The 27429-nt window shown below is 41.8% G+C and overlaps 1 protein-coding gene across 5 annotated transcripts; it reads right to left on the reverse strand.

The window, feature by feature from the left end:
• Positions 1–1915: 1915 nt before the first annotated feature.
• On the reverse strand, positions 1916–25253 carry PRDM1 (PR/SET domain 1). Of its 5 annotated transcripts, none has more exons than XM_012438473.3 (7): positions 25149–25253; positions 23292–23540; positions 16091–16210; positions 12209–12461; positions 6174–7282; positions 5589–5717; positions 1916–5184 (listed from the first exon to the last, which is right to left on the reverse strand). In XM_012438473.3, the coding sequence occupies exons 1-7, from the start codon at positions 25188–25190 to the stop codon at positions 4609–4611; spliced, it is 2478 nt and encodes an 825-aa protein (XP_012293896.2). In that variant the 5' UTR covers positions 25191–25253; the 3' UTR covers positions 1916–4608. The 5 variants fall into 5 exon arrangements, with proteins under 5 accessions (XP_012293896.2, XP_012293897.2, XP_012293899.2 ...); XM_012438474.2 differs by lacking the exon at positions 25149–25253 and adding an exon at positions 23835–24562; XM_012438476.3 differs by lacking the exons at positions 16091–16210; positions 23292–23540; positions 25149–25253 and adding an exon at positions 13563–14981.
• Between the last annotated feature and the right edge of the window lie 2176 nt (positions 25254–27429).

A 27429-nucleotide genomic window follows, 5' to 3' on the forward strand; every position in this document is an offset into this window, starting at 1 on the left:
CACACACACACACACACACACACACACACACACACACACAGGAATAAGCTCGTTTATACCAACTTATGAGTCCTAAATTGGTTTCATTTTCCCCAAGGGAAAAATATCTAGAAATGTACCTATAGACTCCCATGGTACTGTATATTCTCTATATTGCCTTATGGTAGGGAATTAAATGCATAATTTCTGCACAGAGCTTTTATTTTGCTAAAGGAAAACTCAGAAAAAGGTGACTTCTTCAGTCTTACTTTGTCCTACAAACAGCTGCATGAAGCCTCGATCCAACAGAATGGACTTTGGCTGGGTGGACTTGGGCTCATTAGTGAATATTATCTTTTTATGTAATGTTTTTTTAAACAGCTAAGTCCATAAGTGTTCCCAAGATATGTAACTCTCAAGAAAAAACAGACACGATTTGCCAAGTAAAGAACTATGATTTATAGTATTTAACTGTTACACTCAGGATCTTATTGAACTTTGTTTTGAAAAATTATTACCACAATGGTTCTGTAGAATTTAGGAGTATAACCAGCACCATTTGGCACGTTTATGACAATAGGGTTCTGGTTTTCTTAACTCCACAGTAACATGTTGGCAGCATTTCAAATTCTTGGCACAGATGTTGAAGTGAATTTAAAGAAGAAACATTAAAAACAAAACATCGGGCAGTTTTGAGTGTCCAAGTGTAAGCAGGAGCATTATTTTCTTAACATGCAGTTAGCATGTGCATAAAACCATAAATTTGCTAATAGATTAAATGAGAAGCATGAAAACCACTTGCAAAGGGCTTTTAGATTTTCTTTTCACTGAGTGCACTATCACTTTTCTAGAAGCATCTCCTACTTACATCTATCAAATGAGACTCGAATTTATGTGAACCTTTTCTCTGGAGACAGTTTAGTTTCTGGAGCATGAATGGCTAAACTTGACCCATCACACAGGGCCACATGGCCATACCACCAAGATTCCTGGCTCTTACACTAACAGTGCTCAGATTCTGGGAAAGTAACTTTCTGGAAATTTGTTTTAAATGCACAAGTAGGCCAGGTGCGGTGGCTCACGCATGTAATACCAGCACTTTGGCAGGCCAAAGCAGGAGGATCGCTTGAGTCCAGAAGTTGGAGACCAGCCTGGGCAACATAGTGAGACTATGTCTCTACCAAAAATAAACAAAATTAACTAGGCCTGGTGGCGCGCATCTGTAGTCCCAGCTACTCGGGAGGATGAGGTAGGAGGATGGCTTGAGCCTGGGAGATAAAGGCTGCAGTGAGATATCATCACTCCACTGCACTCCAGCCTGGGTGGCAGAGTAAAACCTTGTCTCAAAAAAAAAAAAAAAAAAAAAAAGCACAGGTAGCAAATCTACATCTATGTGAGGGAGGAAACATGGGATGTAGGGCATTCCCCATGGCCTGCCCAGAGTAAGCTACTGAAGCTGCTGTCACCAACGGGCAAAGTGTTCCTACCCAGCTTCCCAGGGCCCCACTCCCCTCTCCACACACGCACACAGGCTGGCACAAGCTGGCAGGGCATTTCTGGAGGTGAGCCAAGTCCTCCTTATCTCCTCACCACCCCATGTCCATTGACAAAATAAAATGTAAAAGTTCACAAAACAAATCATCTCCCACTTACTGGCTGATGCTTGACATACCTCCTTTAGAGAACATTTTTCTAGTTCATAATTAAAGAGAAATCTTACAGTTATGACAGATCGATGCTGTCAGATCACGCACAAATACAGTCCTGGGAGGAGTTGGGAGGAGATCAGGGCATACCAGAGGCTGCTGCTGAAGCGGAACAGGGGTGGGGGTGGGGGACAGGCAAACTGTGTTGTTTGAAATCTGGCCTGGTGCCATCTGTACTGTATGGAGATGTCGCTCGCTGGCCTTCACGCAAGACACTAGACAAGGATTGGTAAAGCATGAACATTTATATTTAATTTACATTTTGACAATTTGCACATAAATAACATTGTAAACCAGTATGTAAACATAAGATAGTTTGTTGTTCTAGCAAAGTAAAAAGCCAGTAACTTTGGTCAGTTTTAACTTTGAGTAGAGGAAAAACATAAAACCACTGTTGATTGTGGGCTCAACATTCACATGTAAGAGGCGGAAAAGAGAAGGATGGATGGTGAGAGAAGCAGGAAGTCTTTAGAAAAATTCTCACTACAGGAAAGCACAAAAGAATAACAAAGAAGTAGTTGGGAATAAAAAGTGTTTGGTCTAATGTCAGTGTGATGCTTTGGTTTAATCTTCAGTTAAGGACTGTGTTTATCAAACACTGATACATAAAAAGCTGTCAGTCCTGCTAGTTACAGAAGACCAGTAAGGCTCTTGGGTTTCCCTGGATTATTCGAAATTTGTTCTCCTCTGCTGGCGAACATGAGTTGATGTGAACAAAATGTCAAATATAATTATAAAATAGTGATGTATCAGTATTTAGTAAGAAAGGAAAGAGAAAAGTTACAGTGGTAAATTCAGTTTTGTATTTCTGTGACTTAGGTGTGACCCCATAATGATAATGTGGCAAAAAAAATAGAGCCATCTTAGATGGTCCTTACTACTAAAAAATGGGCCGGGCGTGGTGGCTCACGCCTGTAATCCCAGCACTTAGGGAGGCTAAGGCGGGTGGATCACGAGGTCAGGAGTTCGAGACCAGCCTGACCAACATGGTGAACCCTCGTCTCTACTAAAAATAGAAAAATTAGCTGGGCGTGGTGGCACACGCCTGTAATCCCAGCTACTCAGGAGGCTGAGGCAGGAGAATTGCCTGAACCTGGGAGGCGGAGGCTGCAGTGAGCCAAGATCGTGCCACTGCACTCCAGCCTGGATGACAGAGTGAGACTTCGTCTCAAAAAAAAAAAAAAGATGTATCTCTTCCTCCCTGGTTGTTTTGTAGTCCCCACCACTGCACCAAGGCTTTAGGGCCTCTTAGAGTAGGCAAGGGGTGCCCAACATACCGATGTGATTGTGAGGTCAAGTATTAAGCAAAGTCTCAAAAAGCCTTGTTTTTTGCCCTTAGGAAAAGTAGATCTTTTACATGGCTTGGCTCACAATTTAAGTGGTTATAAATATATATACATATGATATAGTGGTATAAATAGATTTATAAATATACATCATTTTTTGCTACACTTTGAACACCAACATGTAATCTTTGGGCTTAGCAGAATAAAAGAGAGAATGACACAGTCTATCTTGCTGGAGCAGATTTACTCAGTTTCTCCTCTAGAGAAGCAAATCATTAGATAAGACATTATTTCCTGCAGTACTGGACACACTCAATGAGGTAACTGTTGTTGAACAACTTTGCAATGCCCTTTCATCTTCCATTAAATTAACCATAAAATGTAAAAACACAAATACTGAGGAACATCTGAGTTTTACAGAAAAAATACAATTGACGTGTTGGGGATAGGAACATTCATTACCCGCTTTTACCCCAAAATGACCAGAATACCCGTTTTTTTGTTGTTTGTGTGTTTGTTTTTAAAGTGTGGCTTGAGCCTGTCTACCTCAAATCCTTCCTGGTAGAGCACCATGTTTGTGCAATTTTGACATTAAAAAAAAAAGCAACAAAAACCAACAACAAAACAACACCCAGACTCAAGCCCCCAAACTTCACACATACGAAGCCGCCTGTGCTTTGGGGGAAATTTCTCAGTGGTTTTAAAACATGGCATTTTGTCTTCTTCACATTTTCTGACGATACAATGGGATGCAAAAGTCATGTGGCCGCTCTGAATGGCCACAGGACTGTGGGGGGCGGCGGGGGGGGCACTGGTGGTGGGAGGATCCTGCTTTTTTGGAGAGAGACAGGTTGGTAAAGCCTTCCTGTCACCCTTCTGGTAAAATTGTGCCTGGGGGAAAATCATGAACTATCAACAAAAACATCCAAGAGTCCCTTTCTTATTTCTTCTACTTAAGTTATCATTGGGTAATTCTGCACACATACCCCCAAGTTATATACACTGCTGTTCAAATGATAGGATCCCAGGAATGAACACATCAACTGTCTAAGATTGGCAATACCCAAACCTTATTTTCAAACCATTATTAGAGAGAGAGAGGTTGACCGAAGTCATGTATTTGCTTAAATCTTAGGTACTTATAGAGATGTGCAGAAATTATCTACAAAGAATGGCCACAAGACAAAAATACATTTATACTCAAATTACAAGGAATCTTTCCAGTTATTGTAAACTTTTTTAATTATTGCTTTCTGAATGATAAATTGTATAATAAATTATGAAGGATTATCATTGAAAAAATAATTATGACTAGGTAATAGTCTTAGTAATGGGAAGGCTATGCAAACATATCCACACAAATATTCAAAATACACAGGGGCAAATATATAGACATGGGAGTAAATAAGTATATATAATATGTATATATATATATATATATATATATATATGGCCTTTGCCTTGTTCATGCCCTGAGATTTCAGTAACTTTGGAGTTCCTTCTTTAATTCCAGAGGTGAGGGGAAACCATTTGCTATCAAGAGAGCTTTGCAGAGCTAGAATTATATACAAGCAACTTCCTACAGGCACCCTGACTCACCAAGTCATAACTTAAGAAACAAGTGTTTTCGGAAAATCTTAAGGATCCATTGGTTCGACTGTTTCTTGTTTGACCTTTACAGGTACCAGAGGTAGCGAGTTGCTGGGAGGCAACTTCATGAGGGGCAGATCTGATGACTCGTAAAGGCCACACCCTGAGGAGAGGAGTCCATTCCCCACGTTTCTTTGCAAAGACACTTTCAGGCCAGTTTCTTCTTTCTCTTTTCTGACCATGGCCAGAATTTCCTTCTCCACGACAGAGACCACATTGATGTCATCCTCCACGTCCTCGAGCCGGTCGGCATTGTCGCTGATGTCAAACTTCTCGATTTCTTCATTGATTCGGGTCAGGTCTTCCAAGGGCAGCCCGGGGGCTGGGGCTACAGGGCAGTTCCCCTTCAGGTGAACCTTGAGGCTACAGAGATGAATGTAGTTCTTGTGGCACTGGGCGCACTTGTGGGGCCGCTCCCGGGTGTGCAGGCGCTTGTGCAGTTTCAGGTGCACGAACTGGGTGAACTTGGCAGGGCACACCTTGCACTGGTACGGTTTCTCTCCAGAATGGAGTCGCAGGTGGGTCTTGAGATTGCTGGTGCTGCTAAATCGCTTGTGGCAGACCTACAGTGCAGGGCAGAGAGACAGCAGGGAAGGGAGACAGGAAGACCAGAAGATTAAGAGCTGCCGATGGGAGGGGTGGGCTTACAGGCCAACACCCAGCAACCTGGGAGGTCAGAAGCCTCCTTGTAGCACCTCCAGTGTGGTATGAAGCAAACAGAGGGATGTGGGCACACTGCACACGAGAGGCTGTTTCTCTCCCCTACCATTTTCCCACCCACTGGAAGCTGGCCATGTCCTCTCGGCTCATCAGCAGATACAGAGCACTGGGGAGGCTCGCAGTGTCATCCGCCTGGGACGAGGCAGAATCTTGTGTTGGCTTTAACTACGGGCCATAGGACATGGGAGGGTGACTCACAGATGTTTTCTGTAAAGGTCAGAAGGTCTACCCAGAGAATACTGCGCACCTGGCATTCATGTGGCTTTTCTCCCGTGTGTACCAGGTAGTGTTTCTGCAGGTGGGCGAGCTGAGTAAAGCCCTTGTTGCAAGTCTGACATTTGAAAGGCCGTTCTCCACTGTGCACTCTCAGGTGGACCTGGGAAGAAGCCACATGTGTTAGCTCTGCTCTCAAGCTGGCTCTGAGACCTAACATTTCTGCTCAAAGACTCAAGTGTTTATGATGCAAATATCTTAAGAAAAGCATCAAGACAGTCTTAAACAGAAAGAATCTTCGTGTTTTCAGAATGGTGCTTTTCTTAAACTAAAAGCACAAAAAGCACAGGCTAGCAGGGAGTTTCACCTAAGCGTCCAGTCCAAACCCCCATTTTTTCTTTTTATTATTCAGAAGAAAATCAGGAGAGGGGAAATCACTTGTCCAAAGCCACAGAGCTAGAAGTGGCAAAAGCTAGGTAGAATCCATACCCACTACTCCCAACCTGGGGCTCACACTGCTGCAAATGCAACTGACACCCTGTGGAAAGCATGCTAAACACAAACACAAGCACACACTCACAGCCCCACAGCCCCGGGGCTGCTCTCCCTCGAGGCCTACCTTCAGATTGGAGAGCTGACCGAAAGTCTTGGCGCAAACGTTGCATTCGTACTTGATCTTGCCGTTCTGCTTCTTCAGCGGGTAGGGAAGGGTCTTGTAGCCAGTCATGTTTCTTTTGTTTTTAATGAGATTCATGGCTTCATCGCTGCTGGGGGCTGCCATCGCTGCTGAGGTAGCTTTGGGCTGCACCACATGTTCTGCCGTGGCGGCTGTGCCCGCCGTGGGAGACCCGCTCGTGGGGCTACAGGCCTTGTCCTTCATGCTGGCAGCGGCCCCGGTAAGGGAGAAGGCACTGTGGGGCGCTGGGACAAGCACCTCCCTGGGATGCTCCGGCTGCAGCAACCTCCGAGCTCCATCTGAGGGCAGCGAGCTTGGGAGGGAAGGGGGGTTGAGCACGGGGTGGGGCAGGCTGCCCCCACTGAGGAAGTTGCTGTAGACAGGGCACAGCCTCGGGAAGAGGCCAAAGTTGTTGATGCCATTCACGTTGCTCACAGCGCCCAGGCCATTACAATTCATGCCGTAGGGGGGCAGGAGGAACTTGTGGTAGTGAGCGTTGTACGAGGGGATGAAGGCCGGCGGGAGGTGGGGCAGGGGTGCATAGCCTGGGTAGGAGCCCAAACCTTCTGTGCCGTAGGGCGCGTTCAAGTAAGCGTAGGAGTCCCGGTGCTCTTGAGAGCCGGGGCCCGCAGGGGACACTGTGTTCCCAGGGCTGCTGTGGGGGCTGGAGCTTTTGAGGCTTTGGTCCGGGCTGCTTCTTGCAGAGGGGCTTGGAGTGGTGGAGGATGGAATGGGGGAGTGAGTGATGTAAGTGGGTCTCTCCATCCCGTAGGCCAGGGAAGCTTTCCAAAAGTCTTCTGGCAGAGGAGCCCGGATGGGGTAAACAACCCGAGGGTAGGAGGGCATTTCGGGGCTCCCGTGTCTTCTAAAGTCATCGAGGTCCTTTTCTGACGTGAGGGGTGAAATGTTAGAACGGTAGAGGTCCTTTCCTTTGAAGGGGTTGGAGTCCAATTTGAGGATTTCTTTCACACTGTATTCTCTCTTTGGGACATTCTTTGGGCAGAGTTCATTTTTCTCGGTGCTCAATTGCTTTAGATTGCTCTGGGTTTGTGCTGAAATAAAGAAGGGGCGATTACACAGAAGCCTAGAGAGAACTGAAGCAAAATTGCCAAAGCTGCTCCCCCTTCTTGAGAAAGCCTGAGTACCAGCTGGCAACACAATCGCCATACATCTGACTTCCAACATGCTCTCATGCTATAGAGCTCTGGGCCTCTCACTCAGAAGTGCAGTTCTGTTTCCTCCTCAGCAAAATGGGGACAATGGCGGCACCGACAGAACACACAGCAGCACTTGGATGATTTTGTTTTCATTAGCACACACCTTACGATAGAAAACTGCTGTTTGAGCTGGAGTCAGATAGTGCCCATTAAAACCGAGTGGAAAAATACTGAGGTGGGGACGCTGTCACAGGTTAATAAGTCTTTCTGATGTTCATGGTTTACCTAAAGGAAATCAGCACACCCTGAGAACTAAATGTGAGAGATTAAGACTCATTTCAAATAATACAGAGTCATCAATTTTCACCTCTACTCTTGCTGAATACGAATTTGATAAAGCCCTGTTCAAACTGCCTATGCCAAGGGGCTTAGCGAAGTGAATGGCACACCTTCCCCGCGCTGTGCGGACGGCCTAGGCATTTCAGCAAGGCTCTGTCTGGTCTAGCCAGGATCCCAGCAGTGCCGGCCCCTGGAATCACAAGGCGTGACAGTCACCTCTGCCAAACCACAATAGGTACTTCCTGAGCCAGTTCAATTACTTAGCGCACCCAAGAAAACAGAGAAGGCTATGAGGAAAGCATTTCTTCCCAAAGATGGCACATTATTACTTGGTAAATGTCCTATTTAGGAACAGCAGCAATGAGGACAGTTGTAGGCTATCCCTGCCACAGTCAGTCCTGTCTCCCTGCTACACAATAAATAATGCCTTCAGGAAAACACCCATCTGAGCAGGGAAAACTGAAAATTCCCTGCTCAGCCCTTGCCTGGAAACCAAAAGTAAAACACAAGATGTTTAGGTTTGAGCTCTGATTATTGGAGGGCAGTCGCTCAAGCCAGGATACCCCGCCCTAGGAACACACGGAAGGCATCAGCTGTCAACGATGTGTCGAGATGCCTTCAGAGGCGACAGGTTTGGGAGAATGCGCTGAAGCCTTTGTGCAAATATCCTTCATCATCTAAAAAATGTCCCTGCTTGAATTTAGTGGAAAAAGAACTCCAGGCTTGCTATCTGATAGGTCTAGAAATGAACTCTGTGAAACTCCAGAACCGAACACTTCAAATCTATTCTCTAGGCTGACCGGCTTGAGGGATTCGATTCCAGTTTGAGAGCCCTTCAGAGAATGTTATCTCCTGCCAGCTGTTATCAGTTCCTCCTGGGCGAGCCTGAAGCCCCAGAATAAACACAGAGAACAACACTATCAGGGAAGATGCTGATGGAGGCTGTGATGGAAAGCTTGCTGAGGGAGAGGGATTTCTGAAGCCACTAAACCAAAATAAATATCTCCTTATCAGGCCAATATCAGTCTTTCAGTGATGCCCAGCAGGCAGGAAGTTCTAATTGTCACTTTTGTTTTTTAAAGCTGAAATGGTAAAGGACAAGAGAGACAACTAAGCTGGAAAACTGATAGCAAGGCATCTTACAGCCACAGGAAGGAATTTTATGAAGGTGAAAAAGAATGACTTGGAAACAACTATATAGGCTCAAATTAATAATGATTTTTTAAAACGATGCCACTCTAAGAAAAATGAAAATACAAAAAACTTTACCCTCATGACTTTGAGCCATTTTTAGGTGGCAAATTATGTATCTAAGTCTCATATTTTTTACAGTGGCTTCCATACTCCCTTGGTTCTGTAAGTTAACAAATAAGAAGCATAAATTTGCAATAAGCGTTAAGTTTCAGTCCATCCATGGCAATGCCCCTCACATTTAGCTAGGCATTCTTCTTAAGCACCTTAATATAATTTGATTATTAAGTTGATATGAAACATGTGATTGGGCCGACAAAAAGAATTTTAAACTTTCTATGCCAAATATTTAGCACAGTACCCAGAGTATATAGTAAATTCACAATGTTTGTCAGCTCTAATGCCTTTAGAAAAATAGATTCACATCTTATTCTAAAAAAACATCCAGAGTGACATGTTAGCCTCCCTAAGATGCTCTACAGGTGGAAATTATGAAGTCCATATACAGTAAAGGTGCATTTTTAAAAATCATCCTTCAGCAGCTGAGTAATCAGTGGAGCTGGTATCATTTCTGACTCTCCCACTCAGCAGCAGCTTGAGTTAACATGAAAAAGAAAATCAAGATCTGTTTTTGTTCTGAAATCTTAAATGGCTGTAGGCGGACGGAGTCATTTCAAGAGTGAACTGCTTCTGAAGGCTCTGAATGGCTTAATTATGCCGACTCACATTTTCGATCTATAATAAGAACCCCAAGACTACAAGAAAGAACCTAGAAGTTCTGCAGTAGGCAAAACAGAGTCTCTTTTCAACTGAAACTGAGAAAGCAGATTAACATTTAGAAGTCTATAATTTGGTCAACTGTTTTCTAGATGGTTTAGTTAGATAGATAGAAAAAAAAATACCCCCCAAATTTGGGAGGGGTAGGGGTTTCAAATTTATTAGTTCTTTTATTCCTTTTCCTTTGTTTTTAGAAAAGTGCCCGTTTGTGATTTCTGGCTACTTCCTTTTCTTTACTTTGGTTTGTTTCAAATCCCTTCTTCAAACTCCACCATCTGAACCATCACTGCCATTTACGACCTCATGGAGACGCCTGTACCGCCTCTATTGTGCTTTAAGCATGAAAATCCAAAACAATTCATTTGGAGACACAATCTACCTATTAGGCCTGATGAAATAGTGGAAATTTTCCTGATCACAGTCTCAATCATCAGCTGCCACACCTAAGACAACTGGTTTCACAAGTGGCAGCAGGAATCTTGTTTTAATGTGACTGGTTATTTGTTAACTCTCATTCTTTACTATGAATATTGGACAATGAAATGTACTTGAAAATGTTAAATCACCATTTAGAAAACATTCTGCCAAAATAAAAGGGGGATACATTCTGCATAAATAAAAAGGGATAAATAAAAGGTGTTATATTTCACAGTATATATGAAAGTTGCTTCTGAACACAAAGTAGAAGCACTTGAACCTTAAAATCCTGTGCAAAGCCTTTCCTTGGGGAATAAAAATGCCAGGCCCTTAAACCCTTCCCTTGATTGGCACAGGGTGTGAGAAGCATGCAAAAAGTTTCTTGGTGGTTGATGCAAAGTCACTGGGGTAGGTCACCTCAAATGAACTATTTAAAGAAAAAAAAAAATCAAATGAATGATTAAACTCAAAGAACGTAAGGAGACCCTTAAGCGGAAGTGGCTCACCATGTTGAGAAAGCCAGGAGGGAGCTGCATGCTTCTGAGATGCCCGGCTGGAATATGAGCTCCACAAAAGTGCTGCTGTGCCTGTGCATTTGTCTTTTGCTACCAGGCCCTCACCACTGGGCCTGGCACACACAGATGCCGAAACAGCTGAATGGCTCCTGGCAGGCTCAGCGATAGGGAAATGACAGAGTCTCGGGAAGCACTGAAGAGAGATGAGGGAAAAGAACTGCCACCTTTTTGGTCAGGACCTGATTAGACCCATCAAGCTGGAACTGGGGGACTGGGAGCCAGTTCTTTTCCTGAAGCTCAAGGGTATCCTGTTGTATACGGGCCCCAAACACACGTCTTAAAATGGGATTCTATTAGGGAGGTCCTGCTGCTTTTATAGCCCCGGATTTTCAGAAAACTGCAAACACAATCTTGCAGTCTTAAGGAAGATGAAGTGAAATGAAGTGTGGAATGAACACCAAATAACCATACAGTTGGATTATTTATGGCTAGGATAAGTACTTGGTTTGCTTGTTGGTCCTAAAATCAAAGTTGAAATTCCAATTTATGTTAACATTGATATTTAGTCCAAATGTCTCAAAGGTGAAAATGTGAACTAAAACAATTTAACCTTCCAATAAAGCAAACGGACAGTATATCAACAATTGGCCAACCTGGGTAAAGGGTAACTGGAAATTCTTTGTCCTTTTCTTAAAATGTTTTCTTAAGTTTGAAAAGATATCAAAACAACAAGTTACAAAAACTTGAGCATCTAGTTTTAACATCTAAACCAAAAGGAACTAATTTTTAAAACTGCTAATAAGATTTAGTAGTCTAACCAAGAACACACAACCATAGTTCTAGCAGAGGTTAGAATCTTACAGCAATTCTGAAATCGCTCACAGAGATCACTTGAGAATGGCTCAAATGATGTAGCCCTTTGTAGAGACAGGTCATGACAGCAATTTTAATCAAATAAAAGAAGTACAAGCATATAAACCTAAGAATTGAGAATTTGTTAAAATAAAGTGATAGGTGGCTGCTGTAATACTGATCAGATCAGATAATTAGCTTTTTACTGTAAGGAAGGAAGCTAAGATACAAAATCTTTACAGTTATTCATTTAGAGTAATACTTGAAAAATTATGACAAAGTTTTTCTAGCAATGATCTTACAATGTTCCACATCAGATCCTAACTGTACATTCAAATGTGCATCTATAAATGTTTTGATGCAGTCTAAGCCCTGACAAGGTAACGCAAACGAGGGCTATACCTTGTATACGCAGCATGTCTGGACCAATCCCTGTAATTCTCCCAACTGCTTATGAATAAATTAGAATTGGACATATATTTCTTCTTATAACATTCTGAATTCAAAACTCAAAGTAGCTCTTCATATATAATACATTTAAATGATCAAGTTTCATAATAGTTAATAGGGACTCAAAGAAGGTTTTTCCTCTTCCTAGTCCCTAGCTTAAGCCACCTACTTTGTCCAACAGATGATGAAGCCGTATAATTAAACAACATGTTATTAGTTCACAGAGGCAGAACCGACATTACTGGCATTTTTTTATTTTTTTGTTCTGTAATCCACTTACTGAGATTCATCATTGTCAGCTCTCCGGGATAAGGGTAGTGAAGCCTTTCTGCAAAGTCCCGACAATACCACACAAGAAGTTCCTGGTTGGCAGGGATGGGCTTAATGGTGTAGAAGTAGATGTTCATCCCGTTCTGACACGCAGCCAGGTTTTGCTCCCGGGCAGAGTGTGCTGGATTCACATAGCGCATCCAGTTGCTTTTCTCTTCATTAAAGCCATCAATGAAGTGGAGAAGCTCCCCTCTGGAATAGATCTGTCCAAAAGAGAAGACAGGCATGTAAAAGGAAGTCAGCCCCAAAGCTCTCTAGCACCTCTCAGAATAAACACAGCCCGTACCGTGTGTGATTTCTGATCCCCTACTGCCTCGTTAGAAAAAGAAATCAAATCAGTTTAGCCAGTGTAGTCTTGAATCAGCAGAAATAAGGGCGGAAACAGGTAAGGCACAACACTTTGTCAGTTACCTTTTCCATTTCAGTTTTATCGTCTTTTCATGTTCGGGAAAATAACAGAAAAATGAAACACAAATGTTCATTTAAGGAGCTGCCTCAAACCGATTAACCCACCACAGAGTACTACTTTTGCTACTGCAGTGAATGGCAAATGGGTGAGCTACTGACTTCAGTTCCGATTATGCTGACTTTTAGTGCTTTGAGTCACTGGGTAGAGGACTAAGCCGGCTGACGACGTCAAACTGAGTCTCAGCTTTTTCTATGGCCTCTGTACTCGCAGTTTCCTACACCCCCGCCCAAGGCTTCAACTATGCAAACATCCTCCAACCCCAACCCTCCAAGTCCTAAAGTAACACTTGTTCATCTGAATACTTGGAACCTTGCCTTTTTGTGGAAACACTGGGTGGGGCAAAGGTGAACTTCACCTGCCATAACAAAGTGAACACTGGGGCAGCAGCCAGAATTTGACAGTCTACTACTGAGAAGTCACTTTTCCTCTTGATAAACGTGTCCAGACTTGCTCTTTCCTTTCAATCCAAAGGAGGGAAGAGGGAACCCCTTATCTGGGAGGAGGCTGGTGGAAACACCACACACACACAGCCACAGGCGTTGTGTTTTTGGAAAACGAACAGGAAGAAACTATGTTGTTCCTTAAAGGCAACGCATAATGAAGAATTTGAAGTTTGTCCTAGAGAAATACTACTTCTGGTTAACAGACGCACTCAGGCCACTTGGCAAAGAGGCAGAGGGAAGAAGAAAAATTAAAATGTACACTCTTACTGAAACTATAAACACACTCCTTATCCTTCCACAGAAAGGGTTCTCTCTCTCCCTCTTTTTAGGATGTATCACCTTTTCTTTAGACTTTAAGACCTTTCCTTAATACATATATAATCAGTCAATACCTGGTGTCCTCTGCGACTTGCAGTCTCCAAGTAGTAAGTAAGGCACTGTTCGTAGCAGGAATTTTGCTCTTACCGGACAGCAGGTTATTGCTTTTCCTTACTCATGTACCAACTGTGCTAGTCTACGGACAGTTTCTGTATTTCGCTCAAACGTTATCAGAAATAAAAAGGAACTCTGTCCCTTTAACACAGGCGGTAAACATCAGAATCACTTTCTTTTAAGAGTAACTTCCTGTAAATTGTGAAGGGGGAAATACATGTGGCTTCATCAAAGCAGCTTGTGAGAGCTTTTGCGGTGTGTTTTGTTAAGAGAAAATGGAACAAGGCTGGGTGAATTCTGCTATCAAGAGGGGTTTTCAAGTTTGTTTACTCTGATGTGCAAACTTCCAGGAACATGGGGTTCCATCGCTCTTGCACTCTTCGCTGGGGCGGAAACTGCTTTCTAAAGCTACAGGTATGTTGATTCCAGTTAGCCTTCCTCGGACAGCAATTTACTGTATCCTCATTTAAAAACAGCAATGTCGATGCCATGAAGTCACTCACACACACACAAGGAAAAGAAAGCATACGTAAAATGAACACTATTTCCTACCACCTTATTGCACTTCCATATATTATCAAGATTAAAATGTGCTGATTCATAGTTCAGTTACAAGAAATGTCACTGGTTTCTCAACTTGAACATCCCTTCTCTTCTTTGGCTGTGTAATTTGCATGAAACTTTTTCTTTCCTCACAACAGATGTTCATATTCCTGCCAGCAAAACTGGGATGTTCTACAATATCCTCTGCATGTGAAAGACTGATTCAAATAAATCCTCCCAAGGAAAGCCTTCCAGTTACTTACAGTGAATCTTTAAATGAAACAGGGAACCGGGACAGTGAGGGGAGATTCTTAGGTGCTTCTTGCCTTTTCTCAAAATGATCACACATTAACGAGACTTATGCTGGATTGTCTTAATTCAGACCTTTAACTGAATTAATACAAGAAGTATGCACCTTTATGGCTCACTTCTGAGAAGAATTCATTGGCAATAAAGGCAAAAATGCACTCATGGTTCCAACATTATTAATAAATATATTTTAAGCAGGAATAATTATTAAATAAAAATTATGAGCACATGATTCTTAGTGAATCTGTAACTACTTCTTTTGCTTGGGAAATAATAAGATAAATTTCTAAAAATGCAAAACTTCCTGGATTAAAAATATTGTTTCTTAGGAATACCTTCTGAGTGATTCACTAGCAGAAGTGTCTAGGATACTTGTCCGAAAGATATAAGTGTTCTAGGCAAAAATACCAGCTACAGCAAACATAACACAATTTTTGTAATCATTCAGCTGTTTCTTTTTAAAGAATTCAAATAATGTACATTTCATGTAAGTATGCATAAAAGCGCTTACTAAATTTAAGTAACCATATCTTTATTTTCTAACTGAGGAAACTGAATATCCCTGAGACATCTATGGGAAGAAGGAAAGCAATCAGACTTTTTTCTCTTCACTGCTAATCCAGTCTTTTACTCAAGGATTCCATCTAATTAGTTCACCTCTGGTGGCCTTTCTAATATAGCAAAGGAAAGTGTACTAGCTAGATCTTTTGGTTGGATGTTGTAAAGGAAAGCTTATCATCGTGCATGATTGTAAGTATTTTCCTTATGCTATGAGATTATTAACTTATTGTCAAATGGAATCGTTTTATGGTGCACATGTATTTAAATAGCACTAACCCTGTGGTCCTTTCTCCACTCCCCTCACCCCATCTTCCAGCTATCCTTCCTTAATGGCATTTACTTTTAAGATAATTCATTTGTGTCATTCCTGGCTGGGTGTGGTGGCTCACACCTGTAATTCCAGCACTTTGGGAGGCTGAGGTGAGCAGATCATGAGGTTAAGCGACTGAGACCATCCTGGCCAACATGGTGGAACCCCGTCCCTACTAAAAATACAAAAATTAACTGGGCATGATGGTGCGCGCCTGAGGTCCCAGCTACTTGAGAAGCTGAGGCAGGAGAATTGCTTGAACCTGAGAGGCGGAGGTTGCAGTGAGCTGAGATAGCACCACTGCACTCCAGTCTGGCGACAGTTAGAATCCACTCAAAAAAAAAAAAAAGATTATTCATTTGCGATAACTATTCCATTCAATTAAAGTTAAGTCAGCAAGAAATCAAAAAGGGGTGAAATTTAAGGCTTGGTGACTCATTACTACTTCCTTGCAGAGAAATGCAAATGAACCTACTACCTTAAAGCAAGGCAACAACTGTTTCCTTTCATCACAAACTCTAATGAATTGCAAAAATCAAGATTCACATATAGCCCATATCTCCATCACTAACCACCTATAGGCCAAACATTTAATCGGTTTCATCACATTTGTTCAGAATTCCCTGTGTCCATGAGATTCTGGACACGTATGGGTGAGCCCCAGCATTTCTCAGCACAGGATGAAAAAGGAGGTAACCCACCCAGCTCTTGTAGCCCCTTTTTTTCCTAATACTTAATGAGTCTGGAGAAATTTCCCTTACTTACCCTCCAAAAATATTTCCTGTTGGCGTTCTTGGGAACTGTGTCACTAGTGTAGATTTCACCTATTAGGGGCCCAAAACGTGTGCCCTTTGGTATGTATTCTTTACTCATCACGCCAATAACCTAAAGAGGAAAAAACATAGGAAACAATTACGTTAACTGTAAAATGTTCACCAATCTTTTCATTTGAATAAATTGGACTATCAAGTGGCAATACAGCTAACAATAATAAAATTTTGATAAGCAGAACAGACATTAATGATGCCTACATAATGTCAAGCTTCACCTTAGGGTGAGCAAATACCCAAGCATTAAACTAGTCTAGGGGATTATTGTCTGGTAATAAAGGATCCTTTAGTTGTATCATTACTTTTCATGCTAGAACAGAGAAGATTACCATTCTCTTATAGAATGAGAATAAGACACTGCAGAATTAGACAGTCAAGATTAGACCCTTTCAGCCTGTCCCTAGTTTCCTATTTCTCCTTCTCCCTCAAACCATAAGTATAGTGTGCTTGAGGGGAATAAAATAGGTTTAACCTCAGAAACCAAAATAATGCTCTTTGGTTGTTCCACAACCAAGGAACCAGAAACCAAATGCATTATGTTTTTGAGGTTTGTGTGTGTGTGTGCTTTTTTTTTTTCATAGCTTGCATATTCTCTTTAATAAAAGATCTTTCAAGTAACTCTTCTTCTCTGGTCTTCTACTCTGTTCTTCTCCAGTCTTCTACTCAAGAGTGGTCAAAGGCCCGTGTGTGTGTGTGTGTGTGTGTGTGTGTGTTTTAAAGACAGGATCTCCCTCTGTCACCCAGGCTGGAGTGCAGTGGTACTATCTCAGCTCATTGCAGCCTCGACCTCCCAGGACCAGGTGATCCTCCCACCTCAGCCTCCTGAGTAGATGAGACTAGAGTCACGCACCACCACACCCACAGCTAATTTTTTGTTGTTGTTGTTGACAAGGGGTTTCACCATGTTGCCCAGCCTTGTCTCAAACTCCTGGACTCAAATGATCCTCCCACCTCAGCCTCCCAAAGTGCTGAGATTATAGGCTGAGCCACTACACTTGGCCAAAAGCCCTCCTTTGAAATTAAGTTTATACTGAGGAAAGTTGTAGGTTCTAAGATCTGAGGAAATGACCTCAGACTGGATGCATCACACATTTTAACTTTGTAGGGCCTTGCCAAAGAAACATAACTATACCAGTTCCTCCTTAATAATAAATTTCTCTTTTTGAGGGGGTAAAAAAATCACCAACCATGAATCAGGAAGCAATTCGTCACTATTCAGTAGAACTCCCCTGTGAGTAGTCCTTTACAATGTTTTGCAGTTATAGTTGTGTTTTGGTTTTTATTCTCTCACTTTCCTATTTTTATTTTCTTCTCATTCAAGACAGCCTACCAATTACCTACTAAATACATTACTGAAATGGGCCAAGGAGGAGGGAGGGGCAACAGGTGATAATGTTTATTTTCCAGTTTTTATATCCCCAGTAGCTCCTGTGCATTCATGTACCTGAAATGGTAGACCCAAATATGTGAATCGATCAATACACACAGGTTGTTCACAGTGGAATCTACGATTTTGGTTATACTATACTCCAGTTCCTCATTAAGGAACTCTCATTAATAATTTAAACCTCTATTTAAATAGATAAGGCACACCTACGTCCATGTGACAGACTAGCTTTTCTCCTTTAAGTATCTTACCAACCGATGATTTTTTTTTTTTCTGAAACAATTTAGTATTCAGTATACAAATCAATGAAGCATACTCAGACTGGGAAGAGAAAAAAAGAAAATTTTCCTACACCTAACACAAGTTGAAACAAGAGTGTTATTTTTGGTGCTTTATGAATTTCTGTCAGAGAGTTGAAAAAAGCAGATGTTCATTCCATCTTCCTCCTCTGCCTTCATTTACATCTATATCCCCTTTTAATCACAGTTTGTCATTATTGGTATTTGTTGGCAGTAAACTACTGGGGATGAGAGTATCTCAGAGCAGCCTTGAGATATATAAATATATATATTTAAAGCTTTAGTAGACTTACTTATTCAGAGGCTCATTGTTTTAGACATACTATTATTGAATCTAATTAATTTGGAAAATTCATAGAATTGAATTCTATGACATGCATATCATTTGACATTCACATTTCAGTGATTATTCCATAATATCAGAAGGACAAACAGGAAAAACAAATAATGCCATTTGTTGGTGAGCCAATAATTAGCAGTTGATATTTTCAACATATCTACTTTACAGCAGTAATTTTAAGAAAGGCACTCAACTGGTTCATCCACTTTGGTTTTAAATTAATAGTCTCTTACAGATGGTGTCCTGGGAGTCACAGCTTGATTACTAACAAGGAGCGCTGCATTGAGGTCACGGTTCTTCTTCTAAACTGCCATTCTTTTACAGAATGGGCCTCTAGGTTTTCAGCTATCAATCTTACACGAAGAAAACACTCATTTTCTTGTGCCCCAAAATAAGTCAACTAGAAAGCATAAGCTGCCCAATACCTATTTGAACACAACTATGGACTCGTCAGTGGTAAGCTATAAAAGCAGCACCGGAAGTAGCTCTTGCCATCTCTAATCTTACAAATAGAATTCAACAGGCAAGACATGAGGACAATTAAAAAGAGAAGGCTCTGTGGTAGAAGAGAGCTAGAGCTCCAGACAAATTAAAGAGCTTCAATATTAGGTTATCATTAGGAAAGGGACAGAGCCCTAATATTTTAAATTTCAATTATATTCAGTGCTATAGGGCACATATAAACTCACACCTATACATAAAGATACAAAAATCATAAAATTTCAAAATTGGAAGCACTTACAAACCACCCATATCCATTCTAAGTCTAGCATTCTAAACACAATAAACATCTTCATCTCAAATGCACGTCTGAGACATTACTGAAAGATGACATAAAAGCTGACACTCTAAGACTATGGTGCTTGTCCAGGTAGCTTTGGAGGGGAATAGGAACCAGGATTGTTTTTAAAGGGAAGTAAAAAACCAAGTACTAATTTTCCCTCTGGTCCTAGAAAGATCCAGAATGTGCATCTTAGACAACCTACCTCCCTGACTCTTAGTTTATAGTAGTCTTATCTTCGAAGCAAGCAAATATTAAGGAGGAACCTGGTGTGTGCCGTAAACATCATAGTGCTAAAAAGACAAAGAATTTGTTCACCTAACTCAGGAAGGAAACTTCACTGGAACTGACCAGGGTCCTAAAGAATTACTACTGGGGACAGGCCACTGTATGCCTTCTATAAACCAATCAGCAAGAGGACACCAGGCTTCAATACCTCCCTCCTTCACCTGCTCCCACAGAAGCTCTTTATGTGCGGTGCAGACCCCTCCACCACTTGAGCAGATTTATCTCTGTAAGTGGCCTCAGTTATAGAAGACGCCCTGACGTCTACAGCTTCTAGACAAAACACAGGGCTTCTTTTCAATTTTACAAAATGAAGGAGATTTTACAGTTTAGGATGGGTTGAGTTGGAGTGCTTAATGAAAGTCTGATAAAAAGGACGATATAGGCTTTTTTTTAAAGCAAATTACTTCTTTAGAGAGTATGCAAACACACATGGCAGTGGGTTTTAAGCAGAAACAATATCCAAGTCTAAATGTCATCTGATCATCTTCTCTCCAAATTACATTAAGATCATTTAAATTACTAGTTATCTCTTCTCCCTCCCTGAATCCCACTCTGTAAGAATGACTCGTTAGATTATAATTGTTTTGACCATATGAATGTTTGTCTTGTGAGGACTAGAACTCAATAGTAACCAAGACCTTCAGCCTGCAATCACCCCATTTTCATTTGATTAATTTATTTTATTTTATTATTTTTTTTTTGAGACAGTTTCATTCTTGTTGCCAGGGCTGGAGTACCATAGCACCTTCTCGGCTCACTGCAACTTCCGCCTCCCAGGTTCAAGTGATTCTCCTACCTCAGCTTCCCAAGTAGCTGGGATTACAGGCATGCGTCACCACGCCCAGCTAATTTTTGTATTTTTAGTGGAGACAGGGTTTCACCATGTTGGCTAGGCTGGTCTCGAACTCCTGCCCTCAGGTGATCCACACTCCCTGGCCTCCCAACGTGTTGGGATTACAGGCATGAGCCACTGTGCTTGGCAATCACCCAATTTTCAAAAGGAGTGAAGTGAACAAAGGTGTTTGGGGAAGGTTTCCTTCTTCATTATCTTTCTATTACAGGAAACACGGTGATGCCTTGGTCCATCATTTCTCAAATAAAAGGCAGTATAAAGTGGGAATTGCATGTTATGGTGAGATACCTTTTACAGATGGCTTGAGTTAATAATGGACTTCAATCGGAATGGACACCGAGGGAGTCCCCATGTTCTGTCTGATGTTTATCAGCCAGATACAGGGAGGTGAGACTCACAGAGCCGCGGTGCCTCTAGAGTGTAAGCACTCTCAATGAGGGCAGAAACTCTACAGGGTAACACTTCTAAAATATGAATGCTTGAACTGATTTTTCTGTAGTCAAGTAGTCACAAGAGATTATTTCAGGAGGACAAGGGGAAAACCCCCATAGAAGAATAACCCATCAGTTTAAAACATTTTCAAAGTTTTGAATAGTAGGTCTATATTTGATTTTAGTTCTGGAAATAGGAAGTAAGAACAGCTTTATTAAAGGTACAGAACGATTCTAAACTCAATCTAAAAATGAGGGTCAAGATCAGAAATGTGATTTGTATGTTTTGCTTTTGAACCAAAAAAAAAAAGGGTGCTGACACATTGTACAAATTCATAATGAAAAATGGTGTTGTAAAAAAAAAATTCCCCAGTAGGTCAGCACAATAGTACATACTGTAACATCTTTTGCTATTTAAATGAAAACATTTAAAGAAGGGTGAGATTAATAAGTCAGATAAAAAGACTTCCTATTTCAACGGCTCATGGAACTTAAAGAACTACCTGAATAATGAACATGTAAACATTCATCAATCCTTAATGTCGCTGTCTGTGTACTGGTTTGCAGCTTTCCTACCCTCAATGGCTCAACTCCACCATCCTCTTTCACCTTCTAAAGGGAGCTCTCCTTTCCCAAAGTTCAAAAACAAAGGAGAGAAACAGAAAAACAGGTACAAATCCTTAAGCTTACTCGCTTAAGACAGTATTACATTCAAGTTTACTTCTTGCTTGTCTTTATGGTTAGGGTTTAAAGATGTACTATCCTCTCTTCAAGTGCTTCAGTTAAATGCAATATAGGGAAACAGGGTAAGAGAACCCTGAGCTCCTAGGTTAGTTCTGAAGGACCCTCTTCAGGAACATGTGCACTGTCTGTTTTTGGGTTGCTTAATGTATTGAAATAGGGAGTTATACATTCAGAGGGGAAAAAGTAACACAAAATAGCTTAAGGATTGGTCTGAAATATGTTAAGATGATAACTAAAACCACAGTGACACCAAGAGGGGCCAGTGTAGCATAATCGAGAAGCACTTATTGGAGAAGTCAGAAGAACTTTGCTTCAAGTCCCAGGTCTGGCTTTACCTATACACCTTTGGGTAAGCGACTATCTTTCTGAACCTTGAACTAAATGATCTAAGAGCATTACTTGACTTAGCTATGATTTTAAAGGAGAATGACAGAAATTAGAAAACTTAAGCTAAGAGCTGACCTGAGGATAAGAACATTATGGAATTAAAAGGCAAAGATGACCCACAGAATGGAGATTTTTATTTCAGTCCCAAAGGGCGGACAGGGCAACACAGCACAAATGAACCTTGGGAACAGACCAATATTTGGTCAAACTTGATATGGGGGAAAAAACACACTACACCTTTTAAAGCCACAGTCAAACCTTATACACCTAAACAAATCCTGTATTAATTCCAAGGGCCACGTATTAATAAGAGACTTTCTATTAAGAAGAGCATTACTTTCAGAAAGAGGTATAATTAAGGCTGACCTCTGGGGCTAAAGTTTTTGATAATGTTTCCATACAACTAGAATTTAAATTTTACTTTTTATAAAATCTGCCTCCATTCACCCAGCAGTAGCGGGAAAAAAGAAAGATTGAGCAGCATCGCTCTGTTTAATTTTAGACGGTTGTGTCTCCCCCTCACCAAAAAAAAAAAACACTGGACTCAGACACACAAACAGGAAAGAGACAAAGAGTTTTCCAAACAGGCTCCCGGATTCCTTCAAAAACTGTTCCTTAGGGAAGGGGGAAAGTGATTTGACATGGCTATAAGGAACAGTCCTAGTAGCAAATTCTGGATTCCTATGGCCAGTCATCTCCTTTTCCCTATTTTCTGAAGGCAGTAATAGAATTGACAGTGCTCCCTGCTAACGGTGGTGGTGGGAAGTCTGCTGAGGGGTCCCTTCATTCAACTCCAGCCAGCAGTAGACTAGTGAGTGCAACCATAGTAAGCCAAATTCTGAAAACAAGAGGTGGTTCTGCAAGTTATTTCACAGCTGAACTTCACGCCTAACTATAATCTTTATATAAAAGGTAAACAGAAATCAGTTGCTCATTCCCAGTTTGGGTTTTCATCCCCTTTGAAACAACAAAGAGTGTACCCACTTCAGAGGCCAATAAGGAATTGGCCTGCCAGCCCAGCCCCAGCAAAGGAGCTGCCACAGATAAACAGTGGTTAGCTCTGAAGTCATCCGGACAGAGGACACTTTTACATGACCCCCTTTCTCGGTTTATACCAACACTTCACTTCATAAACATGTCAAAGTTTTGAGAATAATTTTAGAAACCCAGCTAATAAAGCTGGCTCGTTAAAAAGAATAAAGCCAACTAATTACCAAAGGGAGACAAAAGAAACATTTAAACATTTTTTTCTAAGAAAGTTTTCTCCCTTATGAGACATTGTACAACAGGGGCAGGAGGGCCCGTGGGTCCAGCCCAGAGCTTTCTTGACGTTTGAGTACACTGACAATCTCACCCACCCTAGGCTGCAAGTCACTTTTCTAACACATGTCAATTTGCCAAAATATTTAACTGTTTACTAATTAGGATGGAACAGTTGAAAGCTGGAGGAAATGAGAAGGAAATGATTTAGAGAAAGAGAAAGCAATGCAAGAATTGAATAGAGAAATCAATTTACTGATACTTACAGATTCTCAGAGGTTTTCAGAGATATACAAGGCCTCAAGGGCAAGTAGGGAGATTTGGCGCCAGGTCCCAATCTTCTTTGGCAATAAACCAGAGGCTTACCTCTTTGCTGTTTGTGGCACACTTGAAAAGCAGATTCCTTGGTAAGGATGCCTCCGCCTGAACCGAAGTCCCGCCATCAGCACCAGATTCCCAGGGGTGGTCGTTCACAATGTACGTACACTTCTCTTCAAATTCAGCCTCTGTCCACAGAGTCATATCCGCATCCTCCATGTCCATTTTCATGGTTTCCTCGGTCCCCTCTGCCAATCCCTGAAACCTCACAGCGCTGGAGCTACACTTGGGGGCAGCCTGGAAGAGAAGGGAAAGGCCTTTAATCCTCATTGTCCCGCCGTTCCTGTGGCTCCCTCTGAGAGGCTATGACTAATACAGTAGTCTGAAGACTTGAAAAGCAGATGCAGAGTGCTTGGTACAGTTGAGTAAGAGCCAAAAAGCCGTATAAAGTAAACTGCCTTGAAGAAGCAAGGTTTTTAAATGCTACTCTTAGTTAAAAAAAAAAAAAAAAAAAAGGGGGCAACCACACTGGTGGCGGGGTGGGGAATGAAAAGAAAAAAAAAAGCACCTCTGAACAATCCCTGGCTTTACCTCTCACGGCAGAAAAATGTTGTGGGCGCACAGTCCAGTGTCCCAGAATGCCTGGGGTCATGGCCGCCAGACCCTCGGCACTGTGGAAAAGCTGCCTCAGAAAAGTGTCACAAACAAGGAGAGGAAGAGGAAGGAGCTCTGTCTGCCTCTGAATGAAGCTAAAAATGGAAAGCGCGTGTGGTGCAGGAGCGGAACCCAGCCTGCCTTTTCCAAATGGGGAAGACTGAACTTTCCCACCAGCTCCCAACGCAAAACAACTTTCAAAACAACTGCCTCCCCCCGCTGCTGTGAGCTCTCTTTCATCCTCTCACATGGAAGGCTGAAAAGGGTTGCATCCTGCCAGCATCACTGAGCTACGTACGGTCTCTTAGAAATCACTTGGACCACAGGAAAAGAGGAGGAAAAATGGGTGAAGGGGAAAACAGCCTGCAGTGTCTTCTGACTTGCAGGCATCTCGCACCAAATTGAAAAAGCAAAAACAAAACATAAAACTGTTCAATAAAATTCCCTGGAGAGAATTCCTTTAGGACCCTTCAGCTACAAATAGCACTTTCCATTTAAGTCTGAAAGTGTATGAATTCCCAGAAGTCACTGATGTACTACAGTTTACTGTAACTAAAGTTATAACAAATTTAGAAGACTTGGAGGACAATCTCTGCTTCCACTTGTAAACTGATCAGGATATTCCCGAAAATCCTCCCTCACACTCAGAAAAAAGTGTTTCCCAAAGGCCAAAAAAAAAAAAAAAAAAAGTAAACAACTTCTGTAATATTTTCTCATATAGACATGTTTGATAAAAATTAGGAATTAGGGTATCATTTCCATGTAAGAATGTATATTTGTTAAAATGTAAACATAACATTCTGTGGAAGTCCTTCAAGGAGATTTTTACATTCTTCCACTTCTCTAAATAGGATGCTTAAAAAAAAAAAAAAAGGTTGGATGCAAAGTTGTTTTTCCCTCAGTTACGATTTAAACAAACCTGCATATTTTTATTTAGTTCCAACATGTAGAATCATGATGCCAAGTACATGTTAAAAATAAAATAAAATGGAAAACTTCAGCCAACTCAGAATAGTTTGATGGGTGTGAGCAGGAACCACTACTGAAATTTCAATGAATTGACAATTATGTCTAGAACTGAAAGGGTTAATGATTCATAAGGAAAGTCTTACAAATGTTTGACAGCACTAAATGCACAAAAGCAGAAGCATGTTTCTACTGCGACTACGTTGGCAAAAAATAAAAAAGTAAAAGAAAAGAGAGTTTTCAGATCAATTTCAGAATTAAAAAAAAAAAATTCAAGTTCCTTACCAAGGTCGTACCCACACGTTTTTCCAAGCAAATATCCAACATCTGAGAAAAGTCTCGCTCATCTCTACCCAGTCCACATTCTCCCCGCGTCTCCCGCTGGGCTGAGCCGCACGGACGCGCACCTCGGCGGCGGTCCCTTCTCGCTTCGTCCGGCCGCCCCGGCGCCCGCGTCCCAGCTCCGGGCGGACAGGTGCTCTCGCCTCTCCGCGCTGCTCTTGCCTCTCCGCAACACTGGAGGGCCTAGTGTCACGGCGCACTTTGTGTGTGTCTGGTTTCCCCTCCCTACCCACTCGGCCGAAAGGGGGGGCGTGGCCAACACCACCTGGCCAAGCCCAGGGCTTTCCCCCAGATTTCGAGCGCTGCCGCCGAGAGCTTAGTGAATTTCAACATTGACTTGGAATCTTACTTCCCTTTGAAGGCACTTAACCTTACTTGGGCTCTATTGTATTCTAAACACGCCAGATCGACCTCCTTCCTGGCGCGGCAGAATTATGGGGCACACTTTCCTTAAAGAAACTTAAAATTTACCTACACATTTTGTAATTTTTCAGCTCAAATCCCCAGGTACAAAAGACACAACTCTTACTTCAAAAGAGCAGGTTAAACTGTTTTGCAGCTAGTGTAATACAGTGGAGCTGTCTGGTCCTCAAGCTGTTGTGTTTGTAGCACACGTTTCCCCGGCCCCCCGGCCCCGCCCCGCCCCAAAACTTGCAACATTCCATTTCTCCTGCTAACGTTCAAACTTGGCAGAACTAACTTTCCTCTTTTAACTATTTACTAAATAGGGAAAAAGGAAAAAGTTATAATTCTACAGATTAATGTTTGTTTTCCTTTCCTCTCCTCCCAGAACCCACAGGCAGACTTCCCAGGAGTGTAAGTAAAATGTAGAGCATTAATCGTTTCACAGTTCAGAGGAATATTGAACTGATCACTGCAAGTGGAAAGCGGTCGGAGGCAGTAATTAGTGGGGCTTATTCTGAGCCCAGGCCAGCTTTTCCTCCAGCCCAGTCAGTCCTCTGTTGAAGGAAGGACATCCTGTGATGATGGCATACAATGTCCTGTTTGTTTATTATTAAGAGCGTGGACCTTGCATTCCTGCTTCTCATTACAAAACAAACCAGATGCTTTACTTCCTTCAATGGTCTTGTGCCTTCAGCAAGGAATCCTTTAATTCAGAGAAACAATGTTTATAGCAAACATCCCATTTAAATTATTATTTAGATCATTGAAATCCAGGTCTTCCATTTTTCCTGCTTGCCTCACCATAGGTAGTTTTTTTTTTTTTTTTTTTTTAATAATCTCTCCTTCAATCTTAGGCTGCAATGTCTTTTCTAACATTTTAAATACACGTGTGCATACACACCCACATACACACACCCCCACATACACACACCCAGTTCCAACCTAATGATACCAACTTAGTCACACAATGAAGTGGACATCTGAGTATTTGTTTACAGGAAGAAAGGAAGCAAAGCAAAACAAAAGCCCAACTCAATCCTAAAAATATGTCTGTTTATCTTTAAAATTTCTCTCTTCTAGAAAACTTTTTTAGAATTTTTTTTGGGGGCGGGGAGAGGCAAAAGATTATTTGCCAGGAAATGGTGTCTAAAGTCCTGCTGCAATCTCTCTCTCAGTACAGAACAATTAAATTCCCACTAGGGGACATGATTAGCACACACTCCCTGCTCGCTGCTTGGCCCACCTGTGATTGCATGTTACGCCAGAGGGGACGCTAGCACCAAGAGGAAGCAGGACTTTTAGAAGGCAGATATGCTAGGGGTGGAAAACTGAATGAACAATTCCTAATAGCCCTCAGAAAGCTCCAAGCTGATAATTAAACAAGAGAAATCCAGCCTGCTCAAGAGGGTTTATTAACTGATGCTGAGTCAGCACCACAATGGACAGAAAAACAATGTAGTCATACTGAAGGCTGGCCTGCTGTTCAAACAGTCTCACTTGCAGATGGTAAAGACTATTTCACTTCCCTTTTAGAATCAAACTCTGTTCTTAGGCCACATACACCATCATGCAACTGCTGGTGAGTCAACCATGATGGAGTAAGGGAATAGGCAAAAAGTTTGATATTTGAGGTGGGAAAAGGGCTATTTTAAGCCAAATATTTGCTTTAATGACTGGAAGATGCCAGTGAATCAACTCACTGTTAATTAATATCAGCCTGCACTCACCTTCAGAGGTGGTGAAATGGGCTTGAGTCTAGGGAGGATGCAAACTTCAAATACCAGTGTGGGGCTTAGCCAGGCAACCCTAAAATTAGTTC

The sequence above is a fragment of the Aotus nancymaae genome, unplaced genomic scaffold, assembly GCF_030222135.1.
Source record: "Aotus nancymaae isolate 86718 unplaced genomic scaffold, 86718_ANA_hifiasm-v0.15.2.pri h1tg000040l, whole genome shotgun sequence".
NCBI classification, from domain to species: domain Eukaryota; kingdom Metazoa; phylum Chordata; class Mammalia; order Primates; family Aotidae; genus Aotus; species Aotus nancymaae.

Coding starts and splice junctions, on each gene's coding strand:
- PRDM1 (XM_012438473.3), bottom strand. CDS start 25,190: ATGTTGGATATTTGCTTGGAAAAACGTGTGGGTACGACCTTG. Junction 16,211..23,291: donor GTGCCACAAACAGCAAAGAG/GTAAGCCTCTGG, acceptor TTTCCTCTTTAG/GTTATTGGCGTGATGAGTAA. Junction 7,283..12,208: donor GCTGACAATGATGAATCTCA/GTAAGTGGATTA, acceptor TCTTTATTTCAG/CACAAACCCAGAGCAATCTA.